The 22,402-nt window shown below is 36.1% G+C and overlaps 1 protein-coding gene across 1 annotated transcript in view; it reads right to left on the minus strand.

The window, feature by feature from the left end:
- The window catches only part of RNF169 (ring finger protein 169), a 43,350-nt gene that overhangs the window by 15,266 nt on the left and 5,682 nt on the right, over nucleotides 1–22,402 (minus strand). The window contains exons 3-4 of the mRNA XM_023764044.1: nucleotides 7,206–7,352; nucleotides 1,415–1,533 (exon numbers count right to left, since the gene is read on the minus strand). Of these exons, the coding sequence (XP_023619812.1) occupies nucleotides 1,415–1,533; nucleotides 7,206–7,352 (266 nt within the window). The remainder of the gene's footprint in view (nucleotides 1–1,414; nucleotides 1,534–7,205; nucleotides 7,353–22,402) is intronic.

Consider the following 22,402-nt stretch of genomic DNA (forward strand, 5'->3'; position numbering starts at 1 on the left):
TGCCCCCCCTGCCAGCTTGGTCAACCCCAAACTGCCCGCTCTTGCCGGGCTGATCCACCCTCTTAACTGCCCCACCCCACTGGCCTGGTCGCCCCTTACTGCCCCTGGCGGCCTTGTTCACCCCTTACTGCCCCCCTGCTGGCCTGGTCACCCCTAACTGCCCCCTGTCTACCCCAGCTCCCCCCCCCACTGCCCCGCTCTGCCGGCCTTGATCACCCCTAACTGCCCCACCCCACTCACCCAAACTGCCCCCCCCCTGCAGGCCTGGTCACCCCCACGCAGCCTGCTGTTCAGTCGTTTGGTCGTCCCTCACTAACCCCCCTGCTGGCCTGGTCACCCCAACTGCCCCCCCCCCGCCAGCCTGGTCACCCCCAACTGTCCCCCTCTGTAGGCCTGGTCACCCCACGCAGCCTGCTGTTTCGGTCCTGACGGCCCCTAGCTTTTTATATATTAGAATAGGATTCAGATACAAAAACTACATCAGCGATCACAATAGTACATATTTCATAACATTCTTAAATATGGTAGCTTTTTGGGTCATATTTATTAGTGACTAGCTATAAAAAGCCTTCAAATAAAAAGGGTCCAGGTGTATGTCCATAGGGGCAGCAAGAGAGATCTACTTCACAGTGTTGCTGGGAAGGAAGAGAGGAAGACTAGAAATAAAGGTGAGCAATGCCAGCTTTAAACAAACAAAAAAAAGATTACAAAGTAAGTAATGATTGTCTTTATCATCTTTATATTAAAACAAATCATGGCATGTAGTAGCTGCTCAAAATGAATGATTCCTCTATTTGTTCTTCCCTTCCTTTTCCCTCTATCCTTTCTTTCCTCCCTCCCTCCCTCCCTCCCTCCCTTCCTTCCTTCCTTCCTTCCTCCATCCATCCAAACCGGCATTTTTCCCCAATCATCCAACATCCAATTCAATTACTCCCTCTTTTCCTCCCATGGGCCTGCAAAATCTAAAGGATCAAGAGGTTCCTCTGGCAAGGTCTTAAAAACTTTTCAGCAGTTTTCCCTCTTGAAACCTATCAAGATATATTTTAGTTCTAGGCATTGAAAATAAAATCAACTCTGGTCTTCCTACTAAGAGAAAAAAGTCCACAGAGAGAACAGAGGACACGTCAGCGAGTAAGGCTGCATTGTTTCTTCCAGGATGGAAAGTTCACACTTTGCAGCAGAGCAGTTAGCACAATCTTATCTGAGGATACCAGAAATGGGTGAGATTCACTTTCTTTAAAAATTCAGGTCAGCCCCTTGTCCCTCAACCATATTTGAAAACCAGTTCCCACCTCTTTTCCCCACTCCCACCTCCCCCAAAGTGGCTACCACAAATACTTTTGCTCCCCCAGTCCCTTTTGCCCCATACCCCAAAATGAAAGAACCCTGACTGAATTCAGCATCAGCCTCTTACCCTGCCAGGAAAGCTAAGGAGTAGGAGCTGTTCTTAGAAACAAATGCAGAGCGATGTGTCTGTGTCATCTTGCCTCGGGAAGGTTCTTCATTCTCTGAATCTGAGAGACGCGCAGGGCACTGGCAGGAGAGAAGGGAGATAACAGTGTCCATTGGGGTTCCCATTGATTCTCCCATAGCTACTGTTTCAAATCTCTCCATTATGTCACTTCTACCTGAGCTCCAATCTATGTTTGTGTTTCCAACTGCCTCCTGGAGATCCCAATCTGGATATCCCAAATGTAGCTCAAACTTTATATATCCAAAATCAAACTATCTTCTTTAAGCCACACTACCAACCCAACTGGAAGCCTCCATGTCATCTATGACTCTTTTCTTTCCCTTTCTTTGAGGAAATAATAAATTATATAGAGGTTTTGAGTACCCCAACATTTCTAAATATTGTTTCATTTACTGTTTATATCAACTCTATTGAGAAGGGATTATTAGCTGTATTTTACAGATGGAAAACTGAGGCTCAGAGCAGTTGATTTGCCTGGGACTGTAGAGTTAATAAGTAGCTGACACTGGTTCTTAAATCCAGAACATTTGTCTCCCAACTACCTCCATGCTATTTCCACTCTACTCCATTCTACTGCTTAACAGTGGTTCTCAACCTTGGCTGCACATTAGAATCACCTGGGAATCCTTTTAAAATCCTGATTTCTGGGCCTCATCCTCCGGAAATTCTGTTTCATTGTTATGGGGTGGGGCCACAACATTAGTAACAAAGAAACAGAATTTCCGGAGGATGAGGCCAGAAATCAGGATTTTAAAAAGATTCCCAGGTGATTCTAATGTGCAGCCAAGGTTGAGAACCACTGTGCTAAAATGTCTCTCATCTAACTCTTCCCATGTATACTCAATTGTCATTGCCTTTCCTTAGATTCTCATCATCTTCTGCCTGGACTATTGCAATGTCTACTACTGGTCTCGCTCTCTTCCGCCTTCCTTCCTTCTAGTCCCCTTCATACTATCAAACACACAGAATCCTGCTTAACTATTGGTAACTTCAGGATAGAGTCTAAACACCTCAGCATAACTCAATAATCTTCAAAACTAGACTCAACTTTCTTTCATAGTTTTTCTCATACCAGTTCCCACACAGAGAACTCCTTGAATTCTAGTACAACAAAACTACTTTCTGCTCTCCACATGTACCATAATAGTCTTTCAAAACCTCTATTCTTTTGGACATGCTATTCCCTCTGCCTAATATTCCCCTTCCACATTCTCTGCCTCTAAAATACTCACTGGCCTTTCAGAGGCATCTTAAATGTCACTTTCTCCGAAAGGGCTTCCAAATATCCCTAGAGTCAGCCTTTTCCACCTTTGTTTTATTTTGGAATCTTTTTTTTTTTAGTCTTTTCAATTTACATTTGAAGTTTCTTTTATATGTGCCTTTTGCATTCAATATATAGTGAGTATTATTTGCCTTGTTACTCAATAAGAAAGTCTTTTTAGAGGGAGCAAATAATCTCACTGAACTCTAGTTTCTTATTTAAGAGTGTCTTCTGCTTCAGACAATAAACTCGGTGAGAGCAAGTGACCATCTTTTTTTTAAGAATCCCAATGCCATTATAGAGCAGGTAAACAAAACATATGTAATCATTTAATGATTAACCAGTTAGCTAATGATCAAATGACTACCAAAACCGAGAGTTACAGACAGAGGCATGCAAGACATCATCTTATGGCTCAGAGTACCCTGCATTCCTGAAATGCTTTGTTATTCTATAGGCTGACAAATACATATACATACAATAAGCTATGTTTCCTAATACAGTGGGGCCTTGACTTACGAGTGTCCCGACTAACGAGTTTTTTGAGATACCAGCTGTCTCTCAGCCGATTTTTTGCATTGAGTTGATAGAGTAATTTGAGTTAACGAGCTAGGTCTCCGAACGAATTAAACTCGTAAATCAAGGCCCCACTGTAGTTAGTCTTTGAGAAATAGGATTACAAATTACAGGGAAGCTTTTCAGATTTTGTAGGGTACAACTCCTTAAAGAACTCTGTTGTACAAACTGTTCACTGGAGAAACTTTTAAACAGTACTAACCCATTATAAAATTTTATATAATATTCTCTTTTCAACTCTGAGAGAAAAAAAAGCTTTGACATCTATAGACTCAACAGGGAATAAATAATGGCAATTTCTATTTAGGTGTTTCCACCTAATCAATTCACTACCAAATAAGAGAATGTCCAAGTCCCAGCTCTATTACTTAGCTATCAGGGCCACTGTAGGTTAGCTGTTTATCTTTCTGAGCTTCCGTTTTCTCATCTATAAAATAAAGATTGCTCCATCTACTGTTAAAAGGAGTTAGTATATTAACAAGTAGTAAGTGCTCAACAAAAGATATATTTTTATCAAATTAAATACTATTAATCTTTTAAGAAAAAAACTTTAGCATTATAATAGATATCACTAGGTTAGTTTTAATTATTGAAAAATACATTTACATTATTATAAATAATTATATAGATAGACGGTACCTCCCCCATCTCTCTATATTTCCATTCCCAAAAAACCTAGAACCATAGGAGAGGAAAAGATTTACCTCTCATCTTTCCCTTTAGGTAAAAATAAGCCTATTGCACTACAAATTCCTAAAATGGTATAAAACATGCATAATAAAATCCCCAAAGTGGTATTTTTTAATTTACATAAAAAATTTAAAAGAATGACAATATCTAGAGTTGGCAGGGTGTGAGGAAATTAGTTTAGTACTTTCTTAAACTACCAGTGGGAGTATACCTATATACAAACTTTCTGGAGGTCACATTAATAATAAGTACCAAAAGTCTTAAAAAGGACACTCCCCTTGACCTGGTCATTCCACTTCTGATAATTTATTTATTCGAAGGAACTAATCAGAATGGTGGTTTAAGATAGCAAAATATCAACAGGAGGTTAATTAATTAAATTAATTCTACTGTAAAGAATATCAAGAGACCACTAAATAAGGATGTAAGATTCTTTATTTACATGGAAAAACATCCATAATTTAATAATTTATAAGAAAAGGTTTAAGAGAGTATGCACACTGGGTTCCATTTTCTAAAAATAAAAAATATATATTTAGTATATATGCACTTAGAAAAGAAGTTTGGCAAGACATTTACTAAAATGTTTATATAAGTTATCTCTAGGTTGTGGGATGACAAGCAATTTTTCACTTTCTGCTTTATAATCTTTGGTACGACTATAATTGCTATACCAAATTGTTTTCCAACAATTCACATTATTATTGATATCAATTGTACCATAAAAGTAATAAAATAAACACTGCCAATTTTATTTCCATTCCGAGCAAATAACAGATGATAATTTTTGATTCTGGAATAAGCACTTTCCTTCCTCCATTTGAATTCAACTTGACAAACTTGCATCAAACACTTGCCATATGCAAGGTAGTGTAGGAAATTTTAAATTAGGTTAAGACATTCCTATACTCAAGAAACTTACAAATCTAGTAAAGAAACACAAACACGCAAATAACCATAAGATAAGGGAGAATGAAATAAGTCCTATAAAAGTTACAAAGTAGAGGGAGGGGTTCTGGGAGGGCAGAATGGAGTAGAGAGAAGTGGGGAATCTCTATAGGTTCCAGGAAGGCGACAACTTTTGAACTGGACACTGAAAGAGGAATAGCCTGTCAACAGGTAAGTTGGGTGACATTTCAGTGAGATGAAGATGTGAGAGCAAAGACTCTAAGGAGGGAAAATACAGAGTATATACGTGGGGGAAAGCAAATAGCTCCATTTCTTAGAGTTTTGGGATGTAAGCAAGGATGGAAATACAAGCTAAAATAATACCAAGGACCTGAATGTTGGAGTGAAGAGTTCTCACTTAATTTCTCAGGAAATACAGAGTTCCTGAAGTTTGTGGGAAAGGAGTGAAATAATCAGTCCAACTCTAATCATAACACTCTCTATATAAAATTTAATCCTTCATCTGGCTTCCCTCTAAAATCTACTTGAGCTTCTATTTGGTCTCAATTTGAATGTAGCCTTGACTAAACTAAATGAAATTATCCATTCAACACCAAAAATTCTTAACACATATTTAAAGCAATATTAGAGCCACTTAAAAGGCCTCAAAAATATAAAAGCAAACAGAAAAATGGTAAAAATCACAAAACTCTAAAACTTGAAGTATTCATAGGTCATATTTTATTCAATGTGTTTTTGCACACAAAATTTTCATAACTGGCTATTACCAATAAAAACAGGTCTGAGAATGTGTACTTCTTGATTCCTTTTAAGATTAAAAGTAGTTTTATGCAATTGATTTCTATTTCAAAGATGATAATGGAAAAAGAAAAAAAAATCTTAGAGCAATTTCCCAGTCTTGACATGAATTAATACTAGAGATCATTTCCTGGAGAAAATCTGGATCTGGCAAGGCCAAAACAGCAGCAGGTACTCTTTCTATCCAAAGACCATAGCAAAGGAAAGCGAGCTTCTGCGTTGTTTCGCCTGTGGCCCTAATGGACTGTCCTGCTGGGGTGAAGTCACAGGCAGAATTGCAGTCTTTGGACCACAGACCATAATTGAGGCCATTAGTCAGAAGACATACTATATGCACAAGACTATCATATATTTCATTCCTAGCCTCTCTGATAGCAGTCTTTTTCCTTTTGTAGTTCCCAATAAACAGAGCATTAAGAGTACACAGCATTTTGTGTTTGTTAAACTGAATCTTTTAGAAGGCTGAAACCCTATAAAATGCAAATAGTTGTTTTTAATAATAATTAAATAATAAAATTATTATTATTATAACTGGATTCAAAAAGCCCCACATGCCTGTTGACAATCAGCAAATACTATCAATCCAAGAAAGCTTAAATAATTGAATTTTTTGAAATTCAGGAACAATGTCTTTGCAAAGGGTATATCAAAAGCACAGAGAAATTAAGTAACCTGGCCAAAGTTATAGTCTGTTTTAATGCTGGGGCCTGTTCAAGAGAGACTTCTGAAGCAGAGATTTTTTCCCCTCTATTCTGCTATATTGTCTGTCTTTATATATGGTAAAGCTCTATTAATTCTGGTTAATTAGAAAGATAACTAAAATACTAACAAGCCTGAATCATAAAATATTTTAAAAGATATGACTCTATAGATATGTTAAGCACATACAGAAAGCAATAAAAGATGTCCAATCCAATAAAACTTAATAAAGAAAAAACTCAATTATAATTACCCATTTGAGCTAATCAGTGGACCCTGCAAAAGTACTTTAAATATACCACTTCTAACCTTTTCCAGTAATTTGCTTGGTAAATAAGTAATGAAAAAATTTCAGGCAAGATTTAGCTCAATTAAAAGTCTAATTAGGTTACATTTAAACTATGTAATCTAATACCTTATTCTTAGTACTGTGCTGTTTAGAATAAAGAATAAAGGGAAATTCAAGCTTTAACAAAATCTAGAAGATATGACATACAAAACTCAAATATGAAGCAACACAAGTCAAAATATGTACAAAATTTACCACAAGTAGTCTACTGCACTAGGTTTTCCCTTTCACCATTTTCTCCCACCGTCAGCTTAATCTTTCTACACAAGTGTCGTTGTCCCATTCATAAATTACCTTCTCCAGCTCTCAGCTGGACACTAAATTCTCACAACACTTAGACTGCACAGTCAGTGACTATTAGTTGACCAACACAGGCCTTTCAGATCCCTGTCCCCTGCGCTAATTGCTGCTGTTGAGGCAGATGTCCATCAAAGCAGTCATCTACTTACACGCTCCAGATTGGTTTTCAGTACCAATGGCTCATCTCTTTTTTTCTGTTCGTCCATTTTCCTTTTCCCTGTTTCTGTGTCCTCTGGTAACAGCTTGTGGATTTTATCTTCGGAAGTTTTCTCCTCTTGTAACTTTTCTTCTTTCAGCTAAAAATACAAATCACACTGAGACAGTAGAATTTTAGGCAACTATAAACTTAAAAATATCTTTTCATCAGTAGTCTATTAGAATAAACATCACATGGCAGTTTTGAGACTATTTTCCTTATTGGATAGAAAACCCTCTTAATTTTTAATTAAGTTAGTTTTTACTTGACTCTTGCCAAGCATACACTTCATGGCTTAAGATTTAACTGCTCTGCATTCTTGAGCAATATGAAACCATACAAGCTAATACACAATCAAAAAATAAAGTTTATTCATTTAGTTAAAAGAGACTGAATATAAAAACCTTCTTATTCCCATAAACCAGATGGAAGTGTACTGGACCAGGAGAACAACAGAGATATAAGCCACAGAGGGTCAGAGAAGCTGGGCAAGGCAAAATGGGTCTTTAGGCCTAGTAGCAACAGAAAAAAATGACTTCGTCACAGTTCCAATGTCCTACAATTTGTGCTGTTAACCTTGCAGTTCAGAGAATAGGTCAAGACACATGACTTACAAAGAAATTTAAGGCAGAGGTATCTGCTCCTCATTTGGAGGAGGTAGCATGGCATTATGAAAATAAGATGGGCTTTGGGATAACATGGGTTCTAATGGTTCTGCCACTTATTTACCAGCTAGCTGATCTTTGGCAAATGAACCATCATATGCTCACCTGCATAACAGATAATGCTGCCCTGGCCGGTTTTTTTCAGTGGTTAGAGCATCGGCACACAGACTGAAGGGTTGTAGGTTCAATTCCAGTCAAGGGCATGCCCCGCGGTTGCAGGCTCGATCCCCAGCCCAGGTTGGAGTTTGTGCAGGAAGCAACCAATTGATGTATCTCTCTCACATCTATTTCCCTCTCTCTGTGTCTCTACCTCTCCCTTCCACTCTCTCTAAAAATCAATGGAAAAATATCCTCTTAAAAAAACAGACGTTACTTACTTTGCAGATATAGTTTGAAGAAGTAGATGAGAATAAAGTACTTAATGTTGTGTCTTGCTGTGTACTTACAGTACATCAAGAGTTTCCTTTCCTAATCTCCTTTTTATTCTATTTTCACTGCCCAGGGTTTTAATAAGATTTAAATGACAATGTATATCAAAGCAATTACAGGGTACTAATATTTTTAATCATACTTGCAAAAAAATATAAAACTAAAGAATAAATATTTTTCATTGGCTGTTACCTCAGTGTTAAAAAAACAATAAAGATTTAGTTTTATCTTCCTAATTTCTTTAGGTCTGATTCCTACAAGTCTGAACTAGTCTTTAACACACTGAGTCTAATTCAAGGTGATAAATATTAAAAGAACACCATACACAATGTTGTATCAGGAGATTCCAATGAAATAATGTACTCCCAACTCTTCCAAAGTCAAACAAGAACACACGAGGAAGAGAAGCAAATCCATATCCAGGGAGAAAGCAATCATAAGCGATGCTAACTGCCCATGTGAATGATCAGTGTTGATGATCTTATATGAGAAATTCTTGTTCAACAATTTGACCACAGGCTACCCAGAGGGGCATTTTACTTTAAGAGGATAAAGAGGTAGAGTGGCGCAAAAGAGAACAGGTTTTAGCATCATAATAATTATCATTTCCTGAACTCTATGTGCCAGGTGCTGAGCTTCCTCACTTAAGAAAACTAAGGTTTACGAGTTGGTAATGTGTTCAAATTCACAGTCATAGCCCTAGAGCTGGATTCAAATCTAGGTTTATCTCAGTGGTTCTCAACCAATGATTTCACCTCTCAGGGCACACCTGGCAATGTCTGGAGACACTTTGGTTACAACTTAGGGGTGGAGCGTGTGTGCTGCTGTCATCTAGTGTCTTGAGGCCAAAGGCTGCTACTAAACATCCTAAATGCACACGATAGCCCCCAATAATATATACATGCACAGAAGTTACAATTTTTTAAAAACTAAATATTAAATTTCCTTTAATATATTTTAGTGTTAATGTGTTTAGTGTGTAATGGTATTTACATACTATGCCCTATAGCTTTAAATATGTGTTTTAGAATGTATCCTTATGGCTCCTAACAATGTTTATCTCTGCTCTCAAAATTTTTGACAACAGCCTTGTGTTGCTGGCAAAACCACCTTTTCATTGCAGTGCTGAGTCTCTGCTAACACCGCATTGTCTTAGCAAAGCTAAAAATTTACACAGTTGAAAAACCCATATACCCATTTAAATCTTCACAAGATCATGTTGGCGTTTTCTCTATGCTGAGTTCTGTAGAAGTTATTTTTTTTGTCCTTTTGGTGGTTATTTATAAGGACTTGAGAACTTGGTCTCTAGGAAAGAATTTTTATACTCACGGAAAATGACTCGAGTGTCAGAAAGCAGCGTATAAACTTGAGTAAGAAAATATCAATAGCTGTTGCTTATTAAACTCTTCTATGTTCCAGGCATTACGTTTATAGAGCTTACCTCATTTAATCTTTAAGGGCTCTGTTTGTATATATCATTATCATTTCATAGACACAAAAAAGTAATACTCAGTATTTCCCAACGTCACCATGACTGAATACTGAAGAACTTGAATTTTATAGTAAACCATTGGTTTCAGATACCAGGGAGTCTCAACCACAGCATGACTGGCATTTGGGGTTAGATAACTCTCTGCTATGGGGTGGGGAGATTGAGCAGAGTCTAATAAGAAGGCTTATGCATGAATACTGGCCCAATCATTGGCTACCGAGGACAAAATGAGAAACTCTATCAACTGTATCTCAAAACTGTCAGTCTGAAGTGAGAAAAAGGGAAACATGTATTTACTGACTCCCACCTCCCAATAACCAAAGTTTGCTCCACATAGTGTTAAACACCCCTCACATTGGCTTGTACAACTTAAGTTCCCAAGGTAGGTACCACAGCTCCTACAAGAGAAAAGCCCTAGAGCTAAAAGCAGGAAGCAAGCAGTTGGCCCCTGAACAAGATCTCAGGTTGCACCAAAGTGAAGCTGCCCACTTCTGTAAGTGGAATGATTTTTATTGCTTCCTTTTTTAGATGCTAATTACTAGAGAAAAACTATTGACTTTTGTACATTAATCTCATCCTCAGTCAAACTACCAAGAATACCATGAAAATTTTCCTGAAAATGGCTTCACTTTGCCCTTACATTTAAAAATAAACTTTAACAAATCAAAGTATTATACAGTACACAGAAAAGTATACAAATCATAAATGTAAGGCGTGGTAAATTATATAAAATAAGCATATTCACATAACCATCACCCAGATCAAGAAATGGTATATTACCAGTATCTCTTGTGCCTACTCCTCACCCAAAAGTAACCACAATCCTAGCTTCCAACACCAAAAAAAAATTAAAAAAAAAACGTTTTACCTATTTCTGAATTTTACATAAGTGGAATCATATATGCATTATTTCTGTCTTTCTTCAGTCAACATACTGTTTGTAAGATTCATCCATGTAAGGTACATATAGTTTGTTCTTTCTCATTGTTTTATAGTATTCTATTGTTTGCCTACAAAACAATTAACTATTCTACTGTTAATGTATATTTGAGTAATTACTAGTTTTTGGCTATTTACACTTAAACCGCTATGACATTTTTGAATATCTATCCTGATACACATACTGTTCTGTGGGGTATATTCTAGAACAGATACTATTTACCCATCAGGTATGGGTATGCTGCCATGGTTGTCCAAACTGGCACAAATTACACTCTTACCCCCCAAAGTAGCAGAATGACAGTTGCTCTCAGCCTATTTGTTTATTTCAGACATTCCAATAAGTATATATATTACTGATTATGAATTCAATTTGCATTTCTCTTCTAAAGATGTAGAGGAGTTTTTCATATGTTTATTGCTTGGAAATCCTCTTTCACACAGTGCAGTGTCTATTCACATTGTTGCCCTTTTTTCTTTTACATATTTGGGTTCCCCCCTAGTAATTTGTACGAGCTATTTATATATTTTTGGACCCTTATCTTCAGTTTCACTTTCTGCAGTTTTAGTTACCTGCAGTCAACAATGGTCTAAAAATATTAAATGGAAAATTCCAGAAACAATTCATAAGTTTTAAATTTTGTGTGGTGCTGAGTAGCGCAATGAAATCTCACACTTTCCTGCTCCATCCCATCCCAAGACATGAATCATCCCTTTGTCCAGCAAATCCATGTTGTACATGCTCCCCACCTGTTGGTCACTTAGTAGCCATCATCTTGGTTTTCAGATCCACTGTCGTGGTATCATGGTGTTTGTGTTCAAGTAACCCTTATCCTATATAATAAAGAGCTAATATGCAAATGGTCATCATGCCATCACACCATCACGCTGTCACGCCAGGGCCGGGGACCTGAGGCAATGTCCCCCGCCCAGCGCCAGGCCAGGGGACCTGAGGCTGTGCCCCCCCCCGTCTGGTGGGGCTTGACGGGGGACCTGAGGCTGCTTGACAGGGGTGGGGCCGGCTGGGTCTGGGTCTCGCACGATTTCAAGGCTCACGCGGGTGGGCGGGGACTTGACTCTGGGTCCCGTGGCGCACCCCAGACTCTGACAGGAGGGAGATTTTCATATACATTTTACTAATTTTCTTTCATCTCTGACACTTCTATTATAAAGGGCAAATAGCAATATTAAAATATTTCCTCTAATTCCCTTTTAATGTGCATGAATTTTGTGCACTGGGCCACTAGTTTTATTATAATTGCTCTATTTTAACACTAGTTATTGTTGTTAATCTCTTACTGTGCCCAATTTATGAATTAAACTTTTTCATAGGTGTGTATACATAGAGAAAAATATAGTATATGTAAAGTTCAGTACTATATGCTGTTTCAGGCATCCACTGGGGGGGTCTTGGAACATATCCTCCACAAGTAAGGGGTACCATTATACAAAAGAAATGTATGTATTTATGTATGTGTGTGTTCATATACCTTTTCCCCCTCATACAGTAGCTTGCCTTTTTTACTCTCTTAGTAGTATCTTTTGAAGACACGAAGTTCCAGGTCTTAATGAAGTTTAACATTAGTGTTTTTATATCCTCTTTAAGAAAGTCTCCTATGTTATCTTTAAGGAGCTTATTATTTGAACTTTTACATTTAGATCTACAATCCACTTAGAATTTTTTAAAATTCAACTATGCTAAGGCATACTCTACATATAATAAAATGAACACTTACAGAATGTATATACCTCAATGAGTTTTGACAAATGAATGTATCTATGTAACCATCTCCCTAATCAAGATATAGAACATTTAACACTACAGTGTCGGGTGAATTTCCCGCCAAAATATAAGATGGCGCGGGCAATTATTTAGGTTTCCCGCGCAAAATCAGAGTTAGTTTAAAATGCCTATATCTTTTGAAGTATGGGTTCGATTGAAATGAAATTTTCGGTTTCTTGTGTAAAAAATGAAAATTTATTCAATCACAGACATTTTTTTATCTATTCAGTACATAAATAATTCAATATATATAAACTAAATACGAAAAACCCAAAAAATACTTATTACCTAAAAATATACACATATTTTTAAAGTTTAAAATAAAATTTTCATAATAAATCAAAACAAATAGAAATTAATAGTTTTTTAGCGTATGATATTTTTCAAAACACGCCCCTTTATGTAGAGGTATATTGCAAAATTTGCACATGTAGCGTGTCTCACTGCGCAATTTATGAACGGAACATACGCGACACCTTCTCAAAATGTTTTTCTTTTTTCCACTTCCGACAATTGCCTGTAACGTATGCTTTCTCATGTCCATCGATAGCCTGCATGGTGGATCAGATGTAGGTGGTTTAGCCCGCATTCCAGAAGTAGACGGTACTGGTTGAAGGTCTGGAACAATGTCCATGTCCTCTGGAATATCCGTCAACCAGTGGATAGCTGTTTGTTTCAAAAACATTTTAAAACCCATTTTTCTTTGCCTCACTGATTTGTAAACTGCATAAGAATTAAATAATGCGCAATTTATCATATACATTGCCAACCTTTTTGTCCATTTGACCGTCCTCCGCAATATCGAATAATATGAAAGGTATTGGTCGGCCCGGTCAACACCTTTCATATGTTTATTGTAGTCAATGAGTGCATTCGGTTTGACAATTTTCTTTTTGATGTTCTGTCAATATTCTGACTTTCTCCCATCTCCGCAGAATGAATCGAAGAAATCAGGTATACAGGCTTTTTTGATTGCCACACTTGTAACAATATATCATTTTTCCTTATAAATTTTGTTTCACCTTTTTTCAAAGAAATTGTTTGAAAATCTTTAGGTATACCTCGATTTTTCCGGATTGTTCCACATATTCTGAATTTGTTTTTCATAAGTGCTTCACAATTTGCGACGCTATTATAATAATTGTCCATATATATATGGTACCACGAATCAGTGTATGGAGACACTACTGTTTGTATCGTTTCCAATAATCGCTTTCCTTCGCCGCAATAAATTTCCATGTTACAGATATATCCTGTATCACTTTCGCACAACAAACGAACCAATATTCCATATTTAACGATCTTGCCAGCATTATATACCCTAAAGAATAATCTTCCCCTCCAAGGTACGATCCCTTCATCTAGTGATAATTGCTGATGAGGTTTGTAAATATTTATAAATTTAGGCACAAAATAATCTAGTACTGGTCTCACTTTGCAAAGTCTATCTGATTCATTTACGATATCCGCATTATTATTGAAGTGCCAAGCTTTCCATATCTGTCGGAACCTGTCTCTCGTCATCGTTTTACCAAAATATGGCGTCTCCGTCCATGGCTCCGTGGTCCAATAGTCATCTCTTCTATCTTTGCGCACCTGTCCCATGAGAACAATTAACCCTAAAAACTTCTTCATCTCTTGAGGGGTTATATCTTTCCACTTTAGGCTTTTTTTTGAAAGTTTGAAATTATTCCTATTTTGATTATAATACCTGTTTGACTCCTCTACAAGAAATTCAAAAAAATCATCTCCGATAAATAATTTCACGGCATCTTCTATATTATTTATAACAGCATCTAACAGTGTTTAATCCTTGATGCCCTAAAAAATCTTCTAAGACCGGTGGATTATCAACATGCGACCATTCTTCTCTCCCGCCTTCTATATCTGACTCTGAGTCAGAGCTGGAGCTCGAAATTCTTCGTCGCCTCAATGTCCTGGGACGCACCATTACTTCATCATCACTAGAATCTTCATCACTTGTACTCGCATTTTCAAGATCGCTATCACAAGAATAATTGGACAACTTGTCTGCACAAAACTCATCATCACTATAGTCTGAATGCTGCGACATTCTAGGTTAAAGCAAATAAAAATAATACTAACTGAAAATAGCGGTACTCCGATAGATATCTGATATAAAAAAATAATTATTATGCGAACACTTTGCGGAACGATTTTATTTTATTTGGTTAAAAAATTCTATATGAATGTCTTTATCACAATATATTTAAATATTTAAACACGTAATAATATTCACAAAACTCAAAACTAAAGACGTCCGGACACAAGAAGTATTTCTCAATAACTATTCTCTTTGCATGGTGAGATATCCAGGGATATCGGTTATAAAATGAGAAAACAATACATTGGTACCCTAACGGTATTGTACTCGACCAGCGCCATAAAGTGTTCTCTACTTACAAGGGATTTTTATGATACCTATTACCCCAATGGGTATGAAACGGTTCGCATACGCAGGTAGGTATCTTTGTGAACGGCAAACAAACAAATATTTGGTAATACGCAGTTACAATCGGCCCGAGTTTACACGTTTCCCGCACTCCACCGCAAATCTATATGAACCGAGTTAAGACGGCTCCCGCGGAGTACGCGCAATTCACGCGAGCCGACTTAACTCGTTTCCCGCAATCCAAGTGTTAAAAAATATATTTTATTGATTTTTTTACAGGGAGGAAAGGAGAAGGATAGAGAGTTAGAAACATTGATGAGAGAGAATCATTGATCAGCTGCCTCCTGCTCAGCCCTCACTGGGGATTAAGTCCACAATCTGGGCATGTGACCTGACCAGGAATCCAACTGTGACCTTCTGGTTCATAGGTTGATGTTCAACCACTGAGCCACACCAGCTGGGCACTATAGAACATTTTTACCACACAAGAAAGTTCCTTCAAACCAACTAGCAATCAATCTCCCACTTCATTCAGCCCTAGGCATCCCCTAATCTGATGACTATGACTACAGATTAGTTTTGCTTATTATAAAATCACACAGCATATATTCCTTTGTATCAGGTTTTATTCACTCAGCATATCTTTAAGATTCATCCACAATACTGAATTTATTATTAAGACATTCCTTTAGTGGATGAGTTATATTCCATTGTATAAATGTACCACAATTTGTTTATCCATTCAAGTGTTGGACATATGGGTTGCATTTAATTTTGGGTTACTATGAATAAAGTTGCTATGAACATTCATGTCTTGTGGACAGATGTTTCTATTTTGCTTGGCTAAATATCTACAAGTGGAATTGCTAGATCGCACAGTAAGTATATGTTTTAATTTATAAAGCAACTGCCAAAATGTTTCCCATGGTGGTTATACCACTTTACTGGCATACCTCAGAGATACTGCAGGTTTGGTTCCAGACCACCGCAATAAAGTGAGTATCACAATAAAGCAAGTTGTAATGTTTTTGCTGGTGGAGAGTCTTGCCTTCAATTTAAAAAAATGCAATATCTGTGAAGCACAATAAAGCGTAGTGCAATAAAATGAGTTATGCGTGTTTACTGTCACCAGCAATGCATTGTGACAGAACTATATTCTGTTCCGCTGATCTATATGTCTTTTCCTTATGCCAATATCATACTGTCTCAATGACTAGCATTATATGTGTCTTGAAATCTGGTAGTAAAGTCCTCCAAAAACACAGTCACAATTCACAGACAACATAATCCATGTAGAAAATCTACTAGAACCTACAAAAGGCTACTAGAACCACTAAATGAGTTTAGCAAGGCAGTAGGATAAAATATAAAAATCAACTGTATTTATATACTTGCATGAACAATTAAAAATTTTAAATGCCATTTATAGTAACATTGAAAATATGAAACACTTAAGATAAATCTGACAGAAGATATGGAAACTGAAAACCACAAAACATTATTGAAATTAAAGGAGCCCTAAATAAATAAAAGGATATATACATCATGTTGGTGGGTCTGAAGATTCAATATTATTGAGATGTCAATTCTCCCCAAATTGATCTGTTGATTCAATGTAATTACAATCAAAACCCCAGCAGGCATTTTTGTACAAATTGGCAAGTCAATACTGAAGTTCAGACGGATATACAGAGAACCAAGAATAAGCAAAATAACTTTGAAAAAGAAGAACAAAGAGGATTAACACTACCAGATTTCAAGACTTATTATAAAGCTACAATAGTCAAAACAGCATAGTATTGGTGTAAAAACAAACAGATCAATGGTACAAATAGAATATAGAGCTTAAACTCACAAATATATGGATGACTGGTTTTTAACAAAGGTGAAAAGAAAATCCAACCGAGAAAGGAGTCTTTTCAACAAACGGTGCTGGAACAACTAAGACATCCATATGCACAAAAAGGAACTTGGCTCTATTCCCCAGGCCAGATATCAGAATTAAGTTAAAATGAATTATGGACCTAAACATAAAGCCTCAAACTCTGAAACTTCTAGAGGAAAACATAGGAGAAAATCTTTGTGGTTTTGAGCTGGGCAAAGCATTCTTAGAAAAAAATTTATAAACTTATGCACTCTAATTCTGAAAGTTAAAAACTTCTGCTCTTCAAAAGACTACAAGAGAATGAAAAGACTGACACTGGGAGAAAAATATTTGCAAAGCATATCCCTGATAAAAGACGTGTATCCAGAATATATAAAGATCTCACAAAATACACAATCCATTTTTTAAAAAAAGAGCAAAAGGTATGAACGAACATTAAACCAAAGAAAATATACAGAAGGCAAACACATGAAAGATGTTCAACATCATTAGACATTAGGAAAATGTAAAGTTAAACCAGAATGAGATAACCACTACACACCAATTAGAACTGCTACAATTGAAAAGACTGACCATAACAAATATTGGCGATGAGAGAAACCAGAACTTTCATACACTACGAGTAGGAATTAAAATGGTAAAATCATTTTGGAAAAGTTTGGCAGTTTCTTTAAAAAAAATGAAACTTATACCTAACATATAATTTAATGATTTTACACCTAAGTATTTACCTAAGAGAAAACAAATTACATATCTATACAAGGACTTGTACAGGAATGTTCATAGGAAGCTTTATTTATAATAGTCAAGAACTGAAAACAACCCAAATGCCTATCAACAGGCAAATAGAGAAACAAACGGACAAAACCAGACAGTGAAATACTACTCATCAATAAAAAAGACTAAACCACTGATACATGCAACAAAGTGAATGAATTTCAAAATAATTATGGCTGAGTGAAAAAGCCAAATAGAAAAGCATAAGCAACATCACAATACAAAAGAGAGATAAATTGGACTGCATAAAAACTAAAAACTTTTGTGCACAGAGCCTTAACAAATGAAAAGACAACCCACAGAATATAATAAAATATCTGCAAATCATATATACATCTGATAAAGATTTAATATGCATACTACATAAAGAACTCTTACAATTCACCATAAAGACAACCCAATTCAAAACTGAGCAAAGGACTTGAATAGACACATCTCCAAAGAAGAAATACAAATGCTCAATAGCACATAAAAGATGCTCACCATCACTGTTCATTAGGGAAATACAAACCAAAACCATAATGAGATACCCACTGGATGACTATTTAAAAAAAAAAAGAAAGCCGAACCAGTTTGGCTCAGTGGATAGAGCGTCGGCCTGAGGACTCAAGGGTTCCAGGCTCGATTCCGGTCAAGGGCATGTACCTTGATTGCGGGCACATCCCCAGTGGGGGGTGTGCAGGAGGCAGCTGATCGATCTCTCTCATTGATGTTTCTAACTCTCTGTCCCTCTCCCTTCTTCTCTGTAAAAAATCAATAAAATATATTAAAAAAAGAAAATAACAAGTGCCCAGCAAGAATGTGGAAAAACTGGAACCTCATACATTGCTGGTAGGTGCAGCTGCTGTAGAAAACAGTTTGACGACTTCTCAAAAAAGTAAACACAATTATTGTATAACCCAGCAATTCCACTCTTGGGTACACACTAAAATAACTGAAAGCAGGGACTCAGACAGACAGTTGCATGCCAATGCTCATTGTAGCATTATTCACAATAGCCAAAAAGTGAAAACAACCTGTGTCCATCAAGAGATGAATGGATAAACAAAATGGTATGGAGTATTATTCAGCCCCATAAAAAAGAATGAATTACTAAAATATGCTACCGTATGGATGAATCTTGGAAATAGTATGCCAAGTGAAATAAGCCAGACACAAAAGGACAAATGTTGTATGATTTCACTTATATATTTAGAATAGACAAATTTATAGAAATAAAAAAATAGGTTAGAGGTTATCAGGGGCTGGGGGGGAAGCGGAGTGGGAAGATATTGATTCAAGGGTACAGAGTTCCTGTTTGGAGTGATCAAAAACTTTTGGAAAAAGATAGCAGTGATGGTTGCATAACACTGTGAATGTACTTAAGGCTACTGAATTTTACAGTTAAAATAGTTAGAATGTCAATTTTTTTTAACGATCTTAACTTTATTCTTTCACAGAATTTTATAATTCTGCTTTGATATAAACAGGAAAAATAAAGCTATTTTAATTTACAAAAACTCTCTCCCTAATCAAATGTTTTAACAAGATATTTTATTTTATGCTAGAGATAGAAGAGGTGCAACTGCTTCTAGAAAATTCTCTAGTTTGGCTTGCAACTAGCATTGCAATGATTTGAAACTGTTCTCTAAGCCATAAAAACTATTATACTAATACAGTAATCGTATAACTACTGATCCTCTCCTCTCATAAATAAAAGAGATAAAGAAAGACAGCACATTGCAGAAACAGCCTAAACAACCTACTATTCTAATTAAATTTAATCATGCTTTTAATTTCCCAAATGTGTTATTTTCTTTAAAAAGCACATTACTTGATAAAATTGTTTTTCCTCATCTTGGTAGTTGTAAGTAGCAAAAGGAAAAAACAACCATGTTTAACATTTTTAGATTTTGAGCATCCTACAAAACAACTGTTCTTTCCTCCTGCAGTCAAAATTAAAACTTATTCTTTTGCGTTTTCCCTTCCTGGTACTACACAACTTACCTGCTCTTAAAGATGTAGAAGATTCAGTATCTGTTTTGTGGTTCCGGAGAGAGACAAATTTCAGCACATGCCATAAGTAAGCATTTCCTCAAAGATTATATAACATTTCAGAGGCAGAAAAATATGTAGCAAAAAGAACTCTAGAAATCTTAAAATACCATTAGTTCTATCATGAGCCAGCTATACATCCTTACACAAGTTTATTCTCTTAAAAGAAGTGGCTCTGAAACTATTTAATCAACAATTAAATTCAATCAGCATTTGATGACTACCTATGTGCAAGACATTATATTAGGTGCAGTAGAGAGTTAGTGGAGAGTTAAAGAGACTAAACAAACAGATCCAACTTGAAAGATTTCACAATCTAATAGGAAAAAATATTTTTAAACAAGCAAATAACCTGCTCCTTCTGCAGTGTGACAAAACATATTTTAAATTTACCAGGTAAATATTAGCTTCTTTTAAAATAAGTAAATTTTTTTTTTAATGGAGGGGTCAGGGGTAAGGCCAGTTCAACATTCAGCTAATGATTCATTACATAGCCATATAGATTTAAGTGAAATGTTCAAGTTTTAATAAAGTACATCATATTTTACAGTTCATGGCAGAAAGATAACACAAGAGACATTAAAGATACATAAGTTCAAAGATAATTAGGCCCTAAAAGTTTACTTACCTTTAAAAAAATTCCTTCACAAAAGTCAATGTCTGCATTATAGAGACATTATTCACTTCAGTAACTCATTGACCATATCTGATTACTCTGCACTCTGGCTAAGGACTAAGAACTGCATGCTTACTACTTGAATAATTTAGCCAGCAATGGGGAGAAAATACTCCTTAAAAAAGAACCAGCGGGGAGGAGAAAAAGAAAATGGATAGGTCAGTAAACCAATTCAGAGAAAGCCTAAACCACTCATGTGATCCACAGAATTATCAAAAGCAGTTCATCTTTCCCACTACAGAACCCAGGGAGATAAGCGCTCTAAGCAAACGCTGTTTTTCCCCTACCTTCAACCTTCCAGAGTCCAATGATTCAAAGACAAACTAGAGCATGCTGGATCACATGTTTCCCAACTCTAACATAAAGCAACAATTATTTAACCACGTGGTCAAAGTTGAGCACCTAACATACTGCATAAACAGAATTACTAATGGTGTAAATAAGAAGCTTAATACAACAAATAAATAGAATTTAAAGAGATGGAGTCAATTATTTCAAAAGATAAAAATGCCTAACAATCTCATATAGAATGGAAACATAAAATGAAATCAATATTAAAATAATTTCTCACTGCAAATTACATTTTCATTTCAACATATTGACTGCAGACAACAATATAACAAGAATATGTGTGTGTATACATATATATACACATGTATTTTTTTCAAGAATGAATAATTCCTGAATAAAAAGCAAGATGGAGGACTGGGCACATGCTAATAATCTCCCTCCACTTAAAATGCCATAAAATGTCATAAAACTTCTTTTTAATACACTACATCTATAAAAGCACAGAAAAGCAACAAAAAAAATCATGTTATTGGCAGTCAAAATTGCAAATACCCAAAAGATGAAAATGGTTTTCAGTAAAGATTATAAATAAGCAATTCACAAATAACATATAAATGGCCAGTAAGCATAAGATGCTCCTACTCTCTAGTAATCAGAAAAATGTAAATTAAAGCAATGAGATATTTTATCCAGCAGAAAGCAAAATATTAAAAGGAATGATAACAGTTTAGAGCATGGATTTGAAAAAAAGGGAGGCTCTCATTTATTACTGGTGAGAGAGTAAGCTGAAAAAGTCTTTTTAAAGGGTAATTTGTTGATATCCACCAAAATACAAAGTGTATAGACCCTTCAAATCTGCACTTTCACTTCTAGCAATCTAACCTAACAGAAGTATTTGCTCATATATGTTCATGTGTGTTCAGTGCAGTTCAATAACTTTTAAATTGGGGGAAATAAGAAACAATTTAAATGACCAATAATAATGGAATGATAAGTGAATTATGCCTTATCTTCTAGACTATGAAATATTCAGGATGAAAAAGTATCTATATAAAAGTCCTCCCCCGCAAAATAAAAATCATATTGTTGGTGAAAAAAGCAATGGATCATATTATTCATCAAAAATCCAAGCTTCTTTCAAGTATTTACCATCAGACTGACACACCCAAGACCCCTCTTTATGGTAGTCGCCTACCTATCTCTCTGTCCCCTAATTCACAGAAAAACTTATCATCTAAGTTTCTCTCCAACTACTTCAGTGATCATTCCTGAAGATTTCAATATCAGTATACTCTCTCAGTTCCTTCACCTCCTAAATAAATCTTTTCTTCCCTCCTACTTCAGTTACATACTCCATGCTCATAACCTAAACCTTGTCATGTCCAATAACTAAATCTCTTCCCAGTCTCACTTTTAAGCCTCCCACATTTAGACCATCACTTCCTAGCTTTACTTGTATACTAATAGCCTTAGTTTTACAATTCTTTACCACCATTAAAACTTTCAGTCCATGGATCATACGGCTCTTTCACTGTCCATCCTGTATCTCAATTCCCTCCTTAAATAACCATGGTCCAAAAACTATAACAACTTCCTTGTCTACACCTTATAGTGCACTACATTTCTCCCTCCAACATACTTCTGGCAGAACCCTAACCTTGATTAACTCAACATATTCCTTATTCCAAATGTGTCCTAACTGGTCTTATTTCCATTCTTGATCCATGAGGAAGAGCTGCTAGATGCCTACCCAATATCCATTCTCT

Source organism: Myotis lucifugus, unplaced genomic scaffold, assembly GCF_000147115.1.
Source record: "Myotis lucifugus unplaced genomic scaffold, Myoluc2.0 scaffold_313, whole genome shotgun sequence".
NCBI classification, from domain to species: Eukaryota; Metazoa; Chordata; class Mammalia; order Chiroptera; family Vespertilionidae; genus Myotis; species Myotis lucifugus.